The sequence below is a fragment of the Anas acuta genome, chromosome 4 (assembly GCF_963932015.1).
Source record: "Anas acuta chromosome 4, bAnaAcu1.1, whole genome shotgun sequence".
Lineage (NCBI taxonomy): Eukaryota > Metazoa > Chordata > Aves > Anseriformes > Anatidae > Anas > Anas acuta.
This window is the reverse complement of record NC_088982.1, coordinates 58,521,712-58,539,759: the sequence shown is the minus strand read 5'-3', so window position 1 is coordinate 58,539,759 and position 18,048 is coordinate 58,521,712. Positions and strand designations below refer to the sequence as shown.

The 18,048-nt window shown below is 37.3% G+C and overlaps 1 protein-coding gene across 5 annotated transcripts in view; it reads right to left on the bottom strand.

Moving 5' to 3' along the window:
• The window catches only part of MTUS1 (microtubule associated scaffold protein 1), a 111,852-nt gene that overhangs the window by 53,031 nt on the left and 40,773 nt on the right, over positions 1 to 18,048 (bottom strand). For 4 of the 5 annotated variants that reach the window (XM_068681473.1, XM_068681472.1, XM_068681478.1 and 1 more), the window contains 4 exons: positions 15,643 to 15,825; positions 11,050 to 11,184; positions 8,920 to 9,024; positions 7,618 to 7,665 (listed from right to left, as the gene is read on the bottom strand). In XM_068681473.1, the coding sequence (XP_068537574.1) occupies positions 7,618 to 7,665; positions 8,920 to 9,024; positions 11,050 to 11,184; positions 15,643 to 15,825 (471 nt within the window). Of the gene's footprint in view, positions 1 to 7,617; positions 7,666 to 8,919; positions 9,025 to 11,049; positions 11,185 to 14,099; positions 14,305 to 15,642; positions 15,826 to 18,048 lie in introns of those variants that run through there. The other variant, XM_068681477.1, reaches the window with a different exon arrangement.

Below are 18,048 nucleotides of genomic sequence, written 5' to 3'. Positions count from 1 at the left end.
AATGGCAACAAAACATCACAAGAATAATTTCATTTTTAACTTCTGACATAATGGAGCTGCAAATTATTTTCCATATGTAAGATGTCCTTTACAAAACAGCATTTGTTAGACTCCCTCAGACAAAATCCTATGGTGCTTCAAAGCAAAACTGCTTCTAGCCTACAGTGAAAAATGTCACTAATATTAGGACAACATGCCTTAAAATATGAAACTTTAATGATCTATGCAGACTTCCTAGAAAAAAAAAAAAAAAAGAAAAAAAAATGCCTCTCTGCTAGGAACTTTGGCTATTCAGCAATAGGCTAGGAGCATACATGAGCCTTGTAAACTGCAGCACCAAGGAACAGATTAAAAACAAGGGTTTTCCTTAGAACAACAGCTTACAGATCTACAAATATTGATTTATTCACACTGTGCAATTGCTCTTCACCTATAGCCTCACAACAACAGTAACCAGTACCCAAGCAACTTCTGTTGAAAAGCAGCACAACTATGGATAATTTAGATGAATACATCCCTGAAGATTTACTACTGATTTATCAATGCGCAAGTTCACTGAGCAAACGCAAGTCAGCTCATCACAGGTGCTGCACTTCTCTTTTGTGGGCTTCACACATTCTTTGTAACCCCAGGTGTGATAATAAAGATCAGAGTTTACAAGCTGTCTAGCCATCTTTGATACAAAATCCAGAAGTTTCATATCTCTGGGACCGTTCTATGGTCTTCCAATGTTATGTCAACTTATTTCCTTAATAAGGGGCAACGACTGCAACACTGGCAGCAACTTTATCTGCTGAAAAAATATCTTAAAGAATTTGGTGAAAGAAAGGACTTAAAGAAAGCTAGAACGAACAGCACAGTGCCTCAGAAGGCTTCCAAATAATAATAAAAAAAAAAGGAAGAGGACAAAAAGAGTCAGCTTTGGGCTACATCAGATAACATCAAAATCAAGACTCCTATAAAGAACCCCAGTGCAATGACACCTGGTTATTGGCAGTGTCCACTGCAAACACATAAAACATTGTCTATAACCTAAGGGCCTCCACAAAGTCAAAGAAGAAAAAAAAACTACTGAGATAATCCAAGATAGATAGATACCTATATTTAACTGGAGAGGGAAGGACACAGAGTTACTACCAAAAGAGCTAAGTTTTAGGGTGGCATTTCCAAGAAGGTGGCACAGTTTAGCATAGCATATAGCTATTCAGAGCTGGGAATAACAAAACAAAAGCAGCTTTCCACTGCCCCTGATGGTCAGTCAAAGCCCTCCAGTCTCTTCACAAAATAAAAACTTACTGTCCTCTTAATTACTGGGGAAAAAAAAGTGAGAATTTAGATATTTTAACACTAGTTCAGACAGCAGTAATAAAAACCATCAGCTTTGGGCAATCCTAATACTGTTGTGTATAATCTAGAGCCAATATGACAGACTTCCATGGTAGAAAAGACTTGAACTCCATCTCCCAACACTGGAAAATGTTCTTTAGGCACCAGCGTGGACTGAACTGATACAATCCGTGGATGTCCGTTTCAGCTGCCCCCTCTATTAATGCAGAGGCTGACCATATTTAAATATTTATAATTAATATTTCAATATTTAAACAACTGTGAGAAAACTGCAGCTCTGTGCTGTTCTGTTGTATGGATTATTACTGTGAAACATCAAAATAAATACCGTGGAGGAGAACTACAGACATTCCTCCCAACATCAGAACAAACACCACAGAAGTGAACTACAAACATGCCCTCATCAGAACGTCTGCTTGCTTTGTGTCATCAAGAGTTTGGAATATGGCTGCCTTAAGCTAGAGAGCAATTTTCTCACAGAAGTTTTGGAATTAAACAAACATATCCAACTTACAATTTAGAAAAAAGGTCCTTGCTTAGAAGTGCTAACAGATGAAACAGATCTCATAGCATGGAAGCCATTTGGTCTATACCACAGAAGGCCTTTAATGAAAGAATTCACATAGGTTTAGATTAATTCTAAACTTATTTATATAGAGGTAACAAAACTTTATAGGTGGTTCACATGTAATAGCTACGCCACTTGAGCAGTTTTGCTGGCTGTTTATAAGAACATTCTTTATTAGCTTGCAAGTATTCTAGGGCTAGATCACGAGACAATTGAGTCATTCAGATAGTCCTCATTGTTCACACGGATGGAAAACATCTAAAAAAAGCCTACAGCAGGCTCTTTCTTGCAGCTAGAAAGGCAACAAGTAGTCCAATGAACAGTACTAATATCTGCAAAAGAGTTTAAGCTTGATCTTCTTGTTCCTTGTCAAGAGATAAAGGAGAGAGACCAATTTATATTATTCAAATCCTAGAACTTCAAATCTGTAAGACGTTATCTATGATCATTAAACAAATACTAAATCTAAAGTTGTTGCTACTGCTTTATTCCACAAAGTTTACAAAAGCGTTCAAGCTTTTCTGGAAAACTTCCAGGATGTTCTGTTGTAGAGAGGGATGACAAAAATTACAAAAATAGACAAACCCAACTTACAAAAGCTGAAGCTTTTAACACAAGAGACTGAAATTTCAGTTTCAACTCATCTGTACCAAAATTCCTGGCTGGAACTAGTCAGAAATGTTAGTTCTGCAATGTGCAAGACATTGAGCAATACCCTCCCTGCTCTGCCCAGTGTTAACAGGCACTTAAACACTGTTTTTACATACCCAGAATCCTTTAAGTATTAGACTGTCTCCCAGTTAAGAAATAACTTTCCTCCTGGTCTTAGCCTCACTGTAGAAGGTGCCTGGTTTATCCACGTGCAGAAGAGAAAAGAACTTCCCAATGTTTAAGATACTTACATATCAAAGTGCTTCCTGAATTATTTTTAACGTAATTTACTTCCAATGCCCAGAGAACAGAATTAGAAGGCACTGAAAGAAGGCTGAATTGATTCAAGAACAGAAGTTTTACTTCATACCAAAATTCCAGACTACCACAGAATTTTTAATGGATACATGAAACTTAATTGGTGGCAGCATTGCAATAAGGTTAACTTTGTTATAAACTCTCATATAGAGCTGTACAACATTCTCAGATATTTTTTAAATTTTTATTTGTCTTTTAAAGCAAGTTAAGACCTTTGGATTATTTATATATACACATATATATGTGTATGTATATATAAATAGACATTCTTCTCAAGTGGAGATCAATTTCACATTTAATAACCTTGCACCTGCAAAGTTAGGTACTCAACAGCAACAAAAAAATCAATCTATATTTTTAAGCATTGTTATCAGCATTGTTTCTAATGTTATACAGCTGGAAATTTGCATTGAAAGCAAACACTAAGATAAAGCCAAGGATAGCCGCTCAAAGTGCTAAGACAAGCGGCTTGCTCTGTCTTCTGCATGTTTTGCTCACCACTTTGTGACCTATGCTACAACTGCCACCAAAAGCACTATTCTTACTGACTTGTTTCTAACTCAGACAAGTTCCCCAATCTACTCTATGGTGCTCTATGACCAACCACATGAGCACTGTTCACAAACGCATCAAGGTCTTTTTGAGTTTCCATACAACTCTTTGCACAGTTTTTTCCTACAAACTGCAAAAGCTTTTCTTCAAAGAAAGAAAAAACAAAAACACACCAAGAAAGCCCTTCCAGTCAGAGGAGAAACAAAGGAGAAAGGTCTAATAAGCTGCTTGACAGGACAGTAGCGTCTCATCACTGTGTGACATGCCATTACCACACTGAAGACTACCAATAGCAAACTAGATGAAAACAGGCACTGAAGACCTAAGTATGTGACATTCGTAACAACATTCATCAGCTCTCTGGTGTAATCCTCCCAATTTTTAAAGAAAATTTACACATTTTCATATAGTATCACAACACGTTTTAAGATCTTCAAGCTTTTGTTTTGCTTGTGGGGTTGTTTTTTGTTGTTGCTGCTGTTGTCATAAAAGCACAGGCAGAGTGTGACCTAGATTAATCCCTTGTTTTCCAGACACCGAAAGCTCAAGCACTTTGAAGGTAACTGATTCTACCAAGGAATCTACAGGATGAGAAGAAACAGATGTTTACCTTCTGTTTTCTCTGGGTTTCAACAGGGCATGAAAGAAAGAGGTGTTAAATAAACCCCCAAAAGTATCCCTCTATAAACTTTTGTTTGAACTAGAGCATTTTGTTAGTAAAAACATCCTATCTCACTGTAAAAATTTCAGTGAGAAGCCAGCAGGCACCTTTAACAGCCTGTTTAAAGAGACACTGTTGTGAGCTGTTACAACCATACCAGCACTATTACTTTCACAATAAGCCATCTAACTACAATAAGCCATCTAACTGAAGCCATTTCACCTCTTTGTTACATTTCTCACAGATTATTAAACTAAAACAAGCAACCTTTTAACCTCTTAAGAGAGTAAGAAAACAGAATACTATATTTCCTGATAGAGCATGTACGGTTTTTGGATGAAGCTTCTTTGGTTTTCATGGCTTCTCTAGCCTTCTTTAACAACTGGTTGTAATGCATACTGGAAAGGTATGACCTAAATGATACTGTTCTTACCTGATAATATGTTATGGTATATCCAAAAACTGCCCCAGCTTTCCTGACAACATTGCTCTGCCACAAGCATAAGTGTCCCCTGCTATCCATAGTACACCACATGTCCCTTTCAGAGTCACTCAACACCAGGATTAAGGTCCCCAATGAGAATTCGTATGCTTTACCTTTGGAACTGCCAAAACAGGTATTTGTTTCGTAAAAAAGGATCACTATACTGTACTTTATCTTTAACCCTCAGTCAAGAATGGGTATTACAGATTTAAATACTCACTGTGTATATACACTGCACTGTAACATAGTGCATAGGTGTTAGAGGTGGGTCACTTTCTACGGGGAGGCCAAAGAGAAATAAACGAAAGAGCACTAACCAAAAGCATTTTAGAGGAAGTTGCACATCTAGTTCAAAATTACACCTCATGAAAGGTAACTGGTTTTCTCATAATCACATTAAGGCATTGCAGGAAGGATACAAGTACATTCTGACATGTAGTTAGCAAGTTAAGAAGTAACAAAACATATTTTGTGCAATAAGTTATTTTTTTCTTAGCAGTAAAGACATTGTTGTAACCAGTAAACCATAAAACTTGTAGAAATGCCTTGATCCACTGGAAGATCATCAATGAAAAATGCCAAGGTCAGAAAAAGAAGCCTTATGAATGCTTTGACACAAAAAAAAGTAATGAACAGCTGCAAATACGTAAGTCTCCAGTTCTGCAGATGTACCAACAGTATGCTGTCTCACTTTGTCAAGTGTATTCTGGTTTTAAGTCATTGCTTTAAGTGAATGGAAAATGGTTAGAGCAGAGTTAGAGAACAGATATCATATCATAGAAATGTCTGCTATTATTTCATTCCTGAAGTGATGCTAGAAGCAACATTAACTACCGAGCTAGACAATTAATGCATTAATAAGGTAATTAATTCCTTCTCCCTCCCCCCAAGTCCCACTGCAAGTTACATTTCTGACACTTCAGGCAGAGCATGTGTGCAAGAAATAGAAGTGAGGTACAACTGCCTCATTGAACAAGCCTAAAACTGTAGACTAACTAGTTAACAACGAAATAAGAGAACGAAAGCTTTAACTATATACAATCGTTAGAACAAAGCACTACTATATTTTCTTATTCTCTTCGTTGCCCTGATATTACTGAGCCCCATTCTACATGGTACCAGCTGGCATTATTGCAGTTCATTTAAAAAAAAAAAAAAAAGAAAAAAGATCATTTGTCTTTTCTTCAAGTTTAAGACATCATACCAGAGAACAGCCAAACAGCCAAACAATATTTTTATTGTATTGCTAAAAAACTATCTGCAAATGTGAAGATGAGAAAAAAAGAAGTCTTTCTTAAAACAGTGAATTACTCTATCAGAAAGCTTGCATGTGTAAATGGAACATTATACTAATGCTTTGTATAAGTTAAAAAGCTATTAACTCAAAAGTCTAACATACCACCCAATTTTGGAAGCTGATTCAGTACAGGAAACAGGTTTCTTAAGACAAATACTGAAATGCAGGTATTTGACTGGCAAAAATAAGATGCTAAAGAATTTGTTAAAGAATCACTCTAAGTGTTATGGCCAATTTGGAGTTATAGCCACATTTTTATAGCAGCAAATATACTTCAAAGATACACAGCCACATTCTTTATTAGCTTGGAAAAGATGAATCACAAGATAGAAATATGTTAAACTTGCAAAAAGGGTGGGGGAGCACTAAGTACTTTAATGCATGGAAAGTGAGGGTGCCATGCTAGATTTAGAGGAAAACAATTACATTTAAATTTCTAGTTTATACTTTATTTCTTATCACAAATTCCCCTGACCCAACTAATTAAGGCATTATGTTCCTAGCAGTATCACTCTACAATTTTATATAAAAAAAACGTCATATATAAGCTCATGCAATACTGTCAGCTTACACCTAAACTAACATTAGTTCAGGCAAATATAAATTAAAGCAACAAACAGAGCAAGTGTTTTATACTACATCTAATACTTGTATAAGTGAAGACCTGATTTATGACAGCAAATCTCGAGCAAAGCACCCAGTCATGATTGATATGCAGACACTTAACACACAAAAGAGCAGGAGGCAAAACATTAGACTCGTGTTATGAGTGCAGGAAATTAAAAACATACTGCCACAGTACCCAAGTGACAGGTCAGAACTGTTTTACTCAGCAATTCCAGACTCAAATTCATAACATCTGGTTGGCTACAGCACCTCTTTCACAAAGACATCTGCTATTCACTCAGGGGACACAGGGCTTCCCAGTGATTCTCAGTATCTTTCAAAGAGGGCTTTTCAGTAATTAAAAGCGGTTTTTAATTCAGCAAGTATGCACTGATTCTTAGGAATCTAAATTAGGCTTCTAACCCTCCTGAAAAAGACCTGGAAATTCCTGTGAATAGAAACCTCATCTGAAGACTCTTCTGTCTCCTGGCAGAGACAAACTAGCACCAGGTGCCCTGACTGGCATAAACAAGGAAAACAAACCCAATATGAAGTCCTTAAAAACACTGCCAGATTTTGGAACACCATCTGCCACAATCCGTTGCCATTCCTCCCTTGCCATACATGCAGACACACAAACTAACAAGTTTGGATAATTTCATCTTCAAGCATAGTCTACAGTGACAGAAATACAAAGACAGCTGACACTGAAAGGGTAGCTACCACGAACCTTCCAGAAAAACCTGTTATTCTGCATGACTCGTCTATTTATTTATTTTAAAGCCATAACGCATGAGCTTTAATCATTACTTACTTCAACGTGGTTAAACAGTAAAAACTACATCTAAGTTTCATTGCCATACTTCTTTTTGTTACTGTTAAAACCTACTTATGCTTCACTGGAAAACAAATAGAACAGACTACGTACTCCAAGTGCTGGGTAACCTGAAGACATCAACTAGAAAAAAACAAGGCTTCTCTCTGTACTCCTTGAAACCAAAAATCAATGAAAGTTCACAGAAGTTCTGTTGCAAAGCCGTCTTTCCGAGAAAGGAAACAATGCAGTAATCTAACATATAAACCTAATTTAAGTTCCACTACAGAGTACGTATAAATACTTTCAGAATACTCACCAGAACCAAAAGACGACAGGCTTTGGTGTCTATTTCTTCCAGGAGTACCTATGATGTTCGGAAAAGAAAGCAGAATTACACTTCAAGCCAGTAAAGGGGAGCAAATCTTTTGAGATTCTTTCCACGTAACCTCCTGCAATTTCAGTTACTTCCTTGTGATGGCTGATAGCATGTTTGACAGAAAGATTTGGCATTATAAGGTTAACCTATCTGGAAAATGGATGATGAATTCCTATTAACAATTTTTTTTTTTTCCATTACCATTATCACACTTCATTTAAGCCAGGTAGCACTGTTTCGTTTTACTCATTCATATAGCACAGTAGAGTGATTAATAAGTAATAGAAGAAAACAAATATTATCTGTACCATTATCATTTTAACTTTTTTTTTTAAAGTCATACACTTCATTTATTTTATTTGCATAGAGCAGCTATAAATAACAGCACTCTTAGATGTGGTACCAATCAAGTCGGATAGAAATGAAAACAGAGAAGGTTAATCTACCCTTACTGTATTGTTTCAGAGTCATGTGAAAGCTGATCTAAGAACCTCATTATTTTGAATGATACGAATTAAATGAAAGCACTTTTTGCTAGTTATAAGTGCAGAAGTAATGAACAGAAGTTTATAGAAGGTCTGTTTACAACACCTATCAGGTTGAGCTTTCTTCACGCTTCAGAAACAGTGTGTGATCCCACAGCAAGTATACCAATAATGAATGTTCTGCTTTGTAGCACAATTGTAATTGTTTCCCTTCACCTCAAACATGCAAATCAAACTTTGCTCCCAAACTGAAAATTTTGTGTTATGGAACTTTTCAGAGTAATCAGATCTATTCTTTTGATTCACTCTGGTAGTTAATTATGAATTTCAAATAAAAATTAAAATAAAGCAAACACCTGATACAGAAATGGAAAGTCAAGTACATGTTACCCTAAATAGCCAAAGCTGATCAGCAAGCTCTCACAAGCAAGCTTAAACAAAAGCTTGGGAAAGCTAGTCTGAGATTTGTCTTGCAAGTACACAATTTTATAAAGCAGGTTTCGTAAAAGCATTTAACCGATGTTATCAAGTGCACCAAGTCCTCACGGGATACAAGTTTCAAGCAGCCATGAAGTGTCCTGACTTTTACCCACTGATAAACAAGTATCTAAGAAACACTTTGCAGAGCCAGTCTCCAATCCTGTGAGCTACAGGTGAAGACAGCAGACTATCTTAATTACTCTGAAAAGCTGTAGAGCATAGCTGCTCTTTTTCAAGACTGAGGGATTCAAGAATGTAAATGAAAAATTTACTTTACCCAACAGCTGATTGCCTCTAGCCTCGCTGAATTTCCTTGCTGGGTGCAATGGCCCGGGTGATTTTGTTATGGATTGGTTTAAGGAAGCAGACCTCGACTTGACTCCTAGAAGTAGAGGCTTAGATCAGGTTTAAAAGTACAGCTATGACGGTAAGTAAAGACATGCCTACCAGCACATATTTACAGTTCAATACCAGATGCACAAGTCCACTTGTGCACCACAAATACAAAAAGAGACATTATCTATAAAATTTAGTTACATTTTAAAATTGTTTTTACCAGAACTCACCGTGGAGGAAATAAAAGATAATTTCAATAAAGCTTGTAGGTAGAAGAAAAGGTCAATTTCAACTTAGCACTAAGATCAAATTACTTAAGTCTCAGAACAGCAACAAATACAACTCAGGTACATAAAAGTTGGCTGAAAGGGACTTCTGGAGACCAGCTAGCCGCCTCCAAATCAGAGCAGGGTCATCACCAAGGCAAGGTCAACTGGCCATGTCTAGCTTTGTCTTGAAAGCCTCCAGAAATGGAGACTCTACGGCCTTGCTGACAACCTGCTCTTGTACTATACAATCCTCCTCATAATTTCCTTCCCCAAAGGGAGAGTCTTCTGCTCCACAATTTATGTTTATTTCTTATTGCTACATCATCTGGTACTCCCGAGAAGAGTTTGGCATCATCTTTGCAACTGTTCAAGAAATTGCAGACTATTGCAATACCTTCCCTTACTCTTCTTTCTGCCTGACTGAAGAAGCCTAACTCCTCCAAACTCTCCTCACAGATGATGTGCTCTGAGACCCTGTCTTCCCAAGTCTCTTGTTTCCAAATAGCCTTTGTGAAATGGGGAAGCCCCAAAACACAGAGCAGTCCAGGTGGAGCCTTCACCAGTGCCAAGTTGAGGAAGAACACCAACTTCTGGCCATACTGCTCCTGCAGGTGCTGAAGGCATGCTTCTAGCACCCAGGTCACTGAAGAGGTTGAACAATGCATAATTGCATTGCAGATACTGGGCCTGACAAAAAAGACAGCTTGTCAGGCAGCCATATAATTCTTGTTTGTTTCAGTGATACAGTTTCTGGCAGGGTCTGTTTCTTTTCATTGTTTACCATTTTAAAGTATGTCATTACAGCATGACATTTGGACGGCTTAAAACTTAAGCCTAAAGCAGAAGCATAGTATTTAATTAGGTTTATCCAATTACAATAACCAGTACACCACAAAGATGGTCAGAAGCAAGCTGATTATAACTAGGATTTAAGAGAGAGAGAGCACAAGCTTATTTATCTCCTCCCTTTACGTCTTCAATTTTGGTCAGAGAATGAGTTGTCAACTGCTCTTTGTGGCTTGACTTGGAAAAGCACTGAGCCAGGGCTGCTCTATCAGCCAACAAACAGCCACATTTAAACTAAGTTTCCTTTAGCATAAGATGAAGAAGCACAATTGCCTTTTCTCCACCACAAAAGAGAGCAGACGTCTAGTTCCCCCTCAGTCGGTCAGAAAAATATCAAGAAAAAGCATCACAGAGAAATGAGTTGTTTGTGTGATTCTTCCCTTCAAATAGTGTGACAATGACATCCAGACAAGATACTTTATCCAGGAATACCTCATTTAAAGTGATAACCCCATCCGTTTTCTGTTCCAAAAGGGGCAAAGATCATCTAAAGTCTGCATGATGAAAAGAACAATGCGTTGAAGATAAATTCAAAGTATGTCTACCCTGCAGGTCAGCAGCAGCTACAGAGCCTGTGCCTGAGCTTTGTGACAGAAAAAAAAAAAAGCCACTAGAACAATGTAAAACCCAAGTGATGACATGTACAACATAACAAAGTGCATTTAGTCTCCATGCAAAACAGACATATTGCTCCTGAGTAAGTCCATACCACAGTGCAGACCTTCTCTTTTGCCTTACATACCCAATCAATTACAGTTCAAAGGACATTCTAGCCATCCTATGAGATCTTACAAAACTTATGGCCCCACTGGCGTGATTTTACTTCCCCACAGCATCTGCCCAGAACACTGCTTATTAAAATAAGCATTGCTTCAGTACACAGTCAAGCGCAAAAGGTAAGGTACCACAACAGTGGTAACTCCAGTTTCACTCTAGTTACAAACAGATCCAGATACCTTTTGGAGTTGTTTTTAATGAGTGTAATCTAGGTCTTGGTACTGCTTTCAAAGAGACAGGTCCAGAAGCACCATTCTGGCAGGCTGGTTTTGAAGGCCATTCTCCATTCTTGATGATGATCGTGGCACTTGTAGCTACAACACAGAATGACAGAGAATTTGCTCTAGGCAGTCTCTACCTTGTGGAAAATTAAATCATAAAGTAAGCCTGTTTTACTTTGAGGCGAAAGTTACAAGAAACACAAGCTGGAATAAAAATATTATGAACACTTCTGCTACAGTTGATCAGTCTGTACAGAAGATATCAGATTAGTCTCAAGACATTACAAATATTTCTTTGAACAGGGCATATAGCTTTGAACTTAGCAAAAGGGGTGGGCATATGCAAAAGAATATTGATCAAGGAACACAAACAGAAGCCTAAGTATGCTGTATAAAGCAAATGCAGAGCACATTTCAGTTTGAGTAAACCAAGAAAGAATATCAGCAGTATGTGAAGCCATTTTTTTAAAAAACAAAGTCAAATTAAAAACTCAGACAGCTGTCTCAAGCAACTTCTTTCCTTGTTTTCTGTCCTTTGTGTAAAGAGCTCTGTTTCAGCAATATCATGAATGCACCACAAGCACTCCTGCCATCCTCCTTGTGAGGAACTAAAAATGGGTGACCCCAACTCCGTTCAGCAGCTGCCGAAAAATTTTTAAGAAGGGTTCCTGTAGTCTGCATTTGTAAGAGTCACCTCCTCAGTGACAGCAAGCCTCAGATGATGATCCCCCAACACCAACTTTTCTTTGGAGAGAGGAGTACAAGTCATACAGAAAATAAATAAATAAATAAATAAATAAATAATCCACACAAAGAGGGGCACGCAGACCCAAACAGGAAAAATAGGACAATAACCAATTTGTACCTCAGGTCAAAATCATGTTTCCAACTCAGAGGGTGGATGCTGCACAAGACATTTTATTCCATTTCAGAGGAACTTGGGAGAGGTTTGGTTTAGTGTCACAATGAAAACTTAGTTGAAAAAAGAAAACTGAAACTTGGGGAGAGTCAATGCATTCTTTTAGTATTGCAGTAAAAAATACGAAAAGACTTCTGAAATACTGATTGAGTATACTTTGGTTCAGCTACTCAAAAAATAGGTATACTGAGATTAAAAGCAAGAAGCTCACATCACATTTACCAGAGAATAAGCAAAAACTAACTCACGTTGGAATAGTTTGTCACACCATTGCTTTTTTCACAGGTCAGTTGGGAGCAGAAGGGGTGCATGTTGAAAAAGGGGTTCATACAATACTGCATTTTACCTCATATTTTAATGAGGCTGATTTTAAGGTAATGAGAACTACATATCTAATATTGTTCATCAAAAGATGGAACAGCCTTGAGATTATTTAAATGTCAATTTAAATACACTAGCATAAACGGTATAATTAACTGCTTCAGAAAAGTGCTTCTTGGCCAGGAATCAATACATCTACATCAGAAGGAAGGACAGAGCTGCTTTTTCTTCCTCTTTGAGAAAGGGTCTCCCTCCGAAAGCACAAAAGCTAAACATTTGCAAAAGAAATTTATTTATACACAAGGAACAATTTGCATAATACATCAATGCTGAAGTTACTCTGGTAAGCTCTGACCCTGACCTACATCAGATGATTCAAACTAACTTGTTCTAGGAAAGCATCAGCTCTGAAACAGTCCTCAACTTTTCTGTGAGTTTCTAAAAATCTAGGATTTTTGCTCAGAGTTCACTGCAAGCAGTTAAATACTGCCTACAAACTGCTGTGCTGTTTTTCAATAATCACTTTAGGGGTAAGAGCACTCCTGGTGCAGGACTACTTATGCACTGCTTGTTGTATTAGAAGCTCTGGAGTCACCTAAAAAGAGCTAAGAGCAGGAAAAAAAGAGGGAGACTTGCAAAGTTTGATTATTATATGACTCAAAGATGGTTTCTCATAGAATTAGCAGTAGTTATTGCAATCTTGATGAAATACTGACGGACTTGAAACGGTCTCGTTTAAGAGTTAAGAGCTAAAGGGTTTAAACACTCACTATCAGAATTTTAATGAAGTATTGGCAATATGGAAATGAAGCTCAAGGTCAATTGCTAGGATCAGCTTTTTTAACTTCTGAAATACTACTTCCTTTGTATATAATTATTCTAATGCAATTCAAGTTTGAATTCTTGCTCAACCTCAGAGTTTAAACATTTCAGTATGTTCAATCATAGTATTTTCAGCTCACGACTAAAACCAAGCTTGTTAAAAACACATTTTTGAGGTTCCAACTGACAGCTTGTATGCAAAATATGCTTTTAATATCAAGAAAACTTCAAATTTCATTATTTCTAAATTTCTCAGACAGTAAGAGTCTCTCTAGAGAGAAAGAATCATAAAACTCAAGTGATCGTTAGACAAAAGAAACTAATGCTGCCACAGGAAACAACCAATCCAAGGACATCCCATAACAAAGGGCTAGGCTGACACAGCAGGAGGAACATGCTCTTTTCTAAGTTTCTTCCTGCTAACAAGAGGCAAACTCCTTAATAAAAACAAGCGAAAGGAGTTTGTCAATTTAATGTAGTCGTGAGGACCACAATAGTTAGTTAGGAATTTCATTACATTCACAGAATAAATCTTCCATCACAATCTCTGTGTCTTCTGCCAATCTAATAAAACCACTTTAGTTTTTACAAACACAGACTTTTTTTCTGACATTATTGCATAGTAGACTAAATGAAAGACTAGGAAAAAAAAAGGAACAGCACTGTACATAAAACATAAGGGTAAAAAGTAAACTTACTCTCTCTACAATTTGATTCAAAGTCATATAAACTTCTAGCATATGAATCTAATAGAACCCATATTCATTATCCTCACAAAAACTGTCTATCAGACTTAAATCATTCTTATGAATTTCAGCAATTTAACCAAAGAAAGTCATCTCACGGAAAAAAAAAATCAGAAAATTAAAACATTTCATATAATCTACCAACATCCGTAAAACAGATTACATGCTTTAAAAGAGAAATAAAAAGAAACACAACCTACTTCTCTTCCCAGTAAACGAGGCTAACAAAGGAATAATACAAAAGCTGTAAGATCCCACTACCAGCAGTGTCAGTAAGGTAATATCATAGTGGCTTCCTGAATCGGTCGGTGGTGTTAGTGTAGAATTGATGAAAATATCAGGAGAAAAATTAGTTTCTGTGCAACTGCGGAGTCCTCCTGGTATAGTCATTTAAAAAGAATCAAAGCAAGCTTGAAGCCAAGAAGACTGCAGCCATGTTCAACCTCTCATATTGCTGTTGCTTGCTCTTCGTGAATCAGAGTGGAAAAAATTGTAAGCTTCGAGGCGGTGGACAAAACAGATTAAACCAGCTAGCAAATCACTCTAAATAAGGAGCCATCAGTTTGGATGCTTAATCTGCATACATTTCTTTGTTATGAAGCAATGACCCTTTCCTTTGTTACATGAGAGAGTAAAATGAAGAAAGGACAAAGCTGCTTGGGAATTCCAGATACAGTTCTACAATTGAACAGCAGCAAAAGTCAACATGGCTGTCAGGGCAACAGAACCAGCCTGATGACAGAAAAACATGCAGTGCATATTTTATTACAGATACTCGTTCCTTTGAGGAATAAGTTAGCTTTTCATTTTTAATGAAGACACTTGAGGGAAAAAAAGAACACAAGAAAATTTTGTTGTTACATATGCATGCATGCATGCGCATACATAAACTGCAGTTGTATGTTAAAGCACAAGGTTTTTTTTCCAGTCCATCGAAGACAGATTTCAAAGACAGCTGGCACAAAGGAAATGCCTTTGCCCAGTCTCCAAGATGAAACAGATGATGCAATAGTAACAGAATATTTGAACGTGCTCATTTGAATATGTCTAGCTGGGAATACTGATATGTCTGACAGAGTTAATTGTGCGTTATTTCCTTCACATTTAAGCCTGTAACTCCCACAACAGCTGTTACTGACCCTAGGTAGAGCTTCAAACTAAAGATAGTTCTTTTCTTTTTTCTCCCCAGTTTTGATCAAGACAGATTTGCTTCAGGTCATACAGCAGTGCTTACAGTTCCAATAAAAATGATAAATGCCATTCAAAGTTATATGTTCTAACAGCAATTTCACTTACCTGCTTTTGATCTCATCTTCACGTTTTGTCCTAGAACTCTAGAAGTAGATATGATCTAGCTCAACAAGAGTGTTTAGTATAAAACAAACCTGTAATGTGCTGTTCCAAATATTCTGACAAGTATGAAACTATATGTAAATACAAGGAAACTTCCACTCAGGAACACCTGCTAGTTTTGTGACATTTCATGGTGGAAGAGGAGCTGTACTGATATCTCTATTCAACAAATAAAAATCCAAGGCTCAAAGTTCCTTCAGATGACATGTCTGCAGAAGGAAAGTTGTAAGCTAAGGGGCAAAAAGAGTAAGGTCTAGAAGTAATAAGAAGTAAATGGAAGAAGCAAATAGAAGTAAGATGAGAATTAATTCAGGATTTCTTTCAATGGGATTTTTCAACACAGTTATTGCTGGGTAACAATTACAACTCATTACACTGACAGATACTTACAATTACTGCTGAAAAGACTTCTCTCACTCTGAGTGCTGCTGAGCGATGAGATGCTAGGTGTCCTCTCCAGCACTGATCTTTTGACAGGCACTTTAGATTTGGGTAGAGGTTTACTAGAGCCAGCCCAGAAGGCTGAAGAATTTTTCATGGAGACATGCTTCTCTCTTGGTGAAGATCCTACGCCTGTCAGGGGGAAGGAGTTGGGGGGAGAGGTGAGAAGAACAAAAAACAAAACTGAAAAGAAGCTTAAGCAGTTGCCTCTTCTACATATATGCCTACAAAAAGAAGTATTTATGTATACTAAAAAATATATGCAAAGAAGACGTAATTAATCCATATTTACATAGTAAATAAAAGCAATGCCTTCTAGTTTTTAAGCTCCTTCACAGAATCACAGAACTGTAGAGGTTGGAAGGGACCTCTGGACATTATCTGATCCAACCCCCCTGACAAGCAGGGTCAACTAGAGCATGTTGTATAGGATAGCATCCAGGTGGGTTTTGAGCATCTCCAAAGAAGGAGACTACACAACCTCCCTGGGCAACCTCTCCCAGTGCTCTGTCACCCGATTTCCTTGAAGAAAAAAAAATGCTGTAAATCAGCAAAACTGTTCTGAAGACATAAGAATTCAATTTTACCTGCATGTTCAACTCAGGACTAAATCAAATTCTATATAGACTGGCCTTCAAGGTTGACATTTTCATGCACATAGAAGTTTTTCTTGCATTCACGTTGAACATACACCTCTGTGGACTATGGTTAGCTGTACTGGCAATCCCATAAAATATTATCTCTGGCTCAAAGATGATCCAAGAAAGATTCTTTTGTTTCTTTCCACACCCAAACATAGAAATGATTTTTTCCCCTTTGACAGAGCACTGTCAGAGTGCTAAAAGACAGTTTGCTTTACAAGAGTATCAGATTGTGCTGTATGCACATAAATACACTTTAAAACCGACTAGTTCTGCAAAACTAGTTAAACAGCACTCCCTGGAACCAAGTTCTCAATGGCCAGCTGCTGCAGACACATTTTTGCATTAATTGCTGTTTGCATTTGAGCTCCTGAATACAAATGCCCAATAGCTAAATTAATCAACCTATTTAAGTTGAGAAGTGTGCCATCTTCAGACAGGAGCTGGCTTTTGTACTACTAATGAACTGAACTGAAATTTTCTTCCTGAAAGTGTAGCTGATTTATTTCACTTCATTTATTCCTGAAAAGCATACACCCAGACTGAAACTACAAAGGTCCAAAAGAAATTATGTATACACAGGCTTGTCTTGCAAGCACTGAGTTGACTAATATCGGCTCTGACTTAAAATTTAGATGCCAATATCTTTATATAGTACTCCAAATAACCATGGAAAAGCTGTCATAGTTCTTGTACAGAAACAAGAACAGAGACAAGACAGACAGACTTAGGTATTATTCATATACAAAAATCTAATATACAAAATATCTTGACTTCTGACATTATTGCCATTTTCAAGTTTGACAGACATAGCTCATCTTACTCAAGAAGAGATTATTACAGCATTTCAGGTCTTACTTTGAATACTCAATCTTCTCTTTAAATACAATACTCTTTCCTTTATTCTTGCCACTATAACCCTATTTCAATTATGCTTAAACTAAGAGAGAGAGTTGAAACATGACAAAATTTGCTAGTAATTCCACTTTATTCAACATCAGTTTTGCTACAAAGACTCTGCTCTTGAACACCAATGATTAAGAAACCATCAGTTTGCACCAAGACCTAGAAAGCGTGGCACGAAGGGGATTACAAGAAGATTTAGGCAACAGAAGCACTTATGCCCAATGTCTGCATTTCAACAGTAGGTGGTGTGACAGGATTAGGTTACGCCTGGAAACATCCTCTGTCAAGTACACAAAAGGCTGAACAGCACTAGTAAAGGAAGATGCACCCGTGCTATCCCCTGCTGTTCAACCCAGTAATAAAGAGATAAACCCTATCTACAATATAGGCTAAAGATACAATTAGATCTTATGTGATACCGGTCACTGAGAAGGACAGACAAGCATCAGTGAGTCATTAAACATCCTTTACATCAGACCTCCCTTAAGATCTGCACTTCTACTACTTGTTTGGTATTACTGTGCAGAACTGTGACGTGGTATATGGATTTAGCCACAGTAGCCTGGTATTAAATACAAGACAAAATTATCAGCCATATTCTAGAATTCCGTGTAATTCATTACAATAGACATTTGATTACATCCAATTTGGCACAGAGCATCCAACCCTTTTTGATGCTATGAGCACAGCATGAACCTTGAGCTCACCCTCACGGAAGTCACCTCTGAACCAGCGCTCCAGGCAACAACTCTGAAATCATTCATTTGATGAAAAAATAAACATATGATTAAAAAATAAACCATTTCAC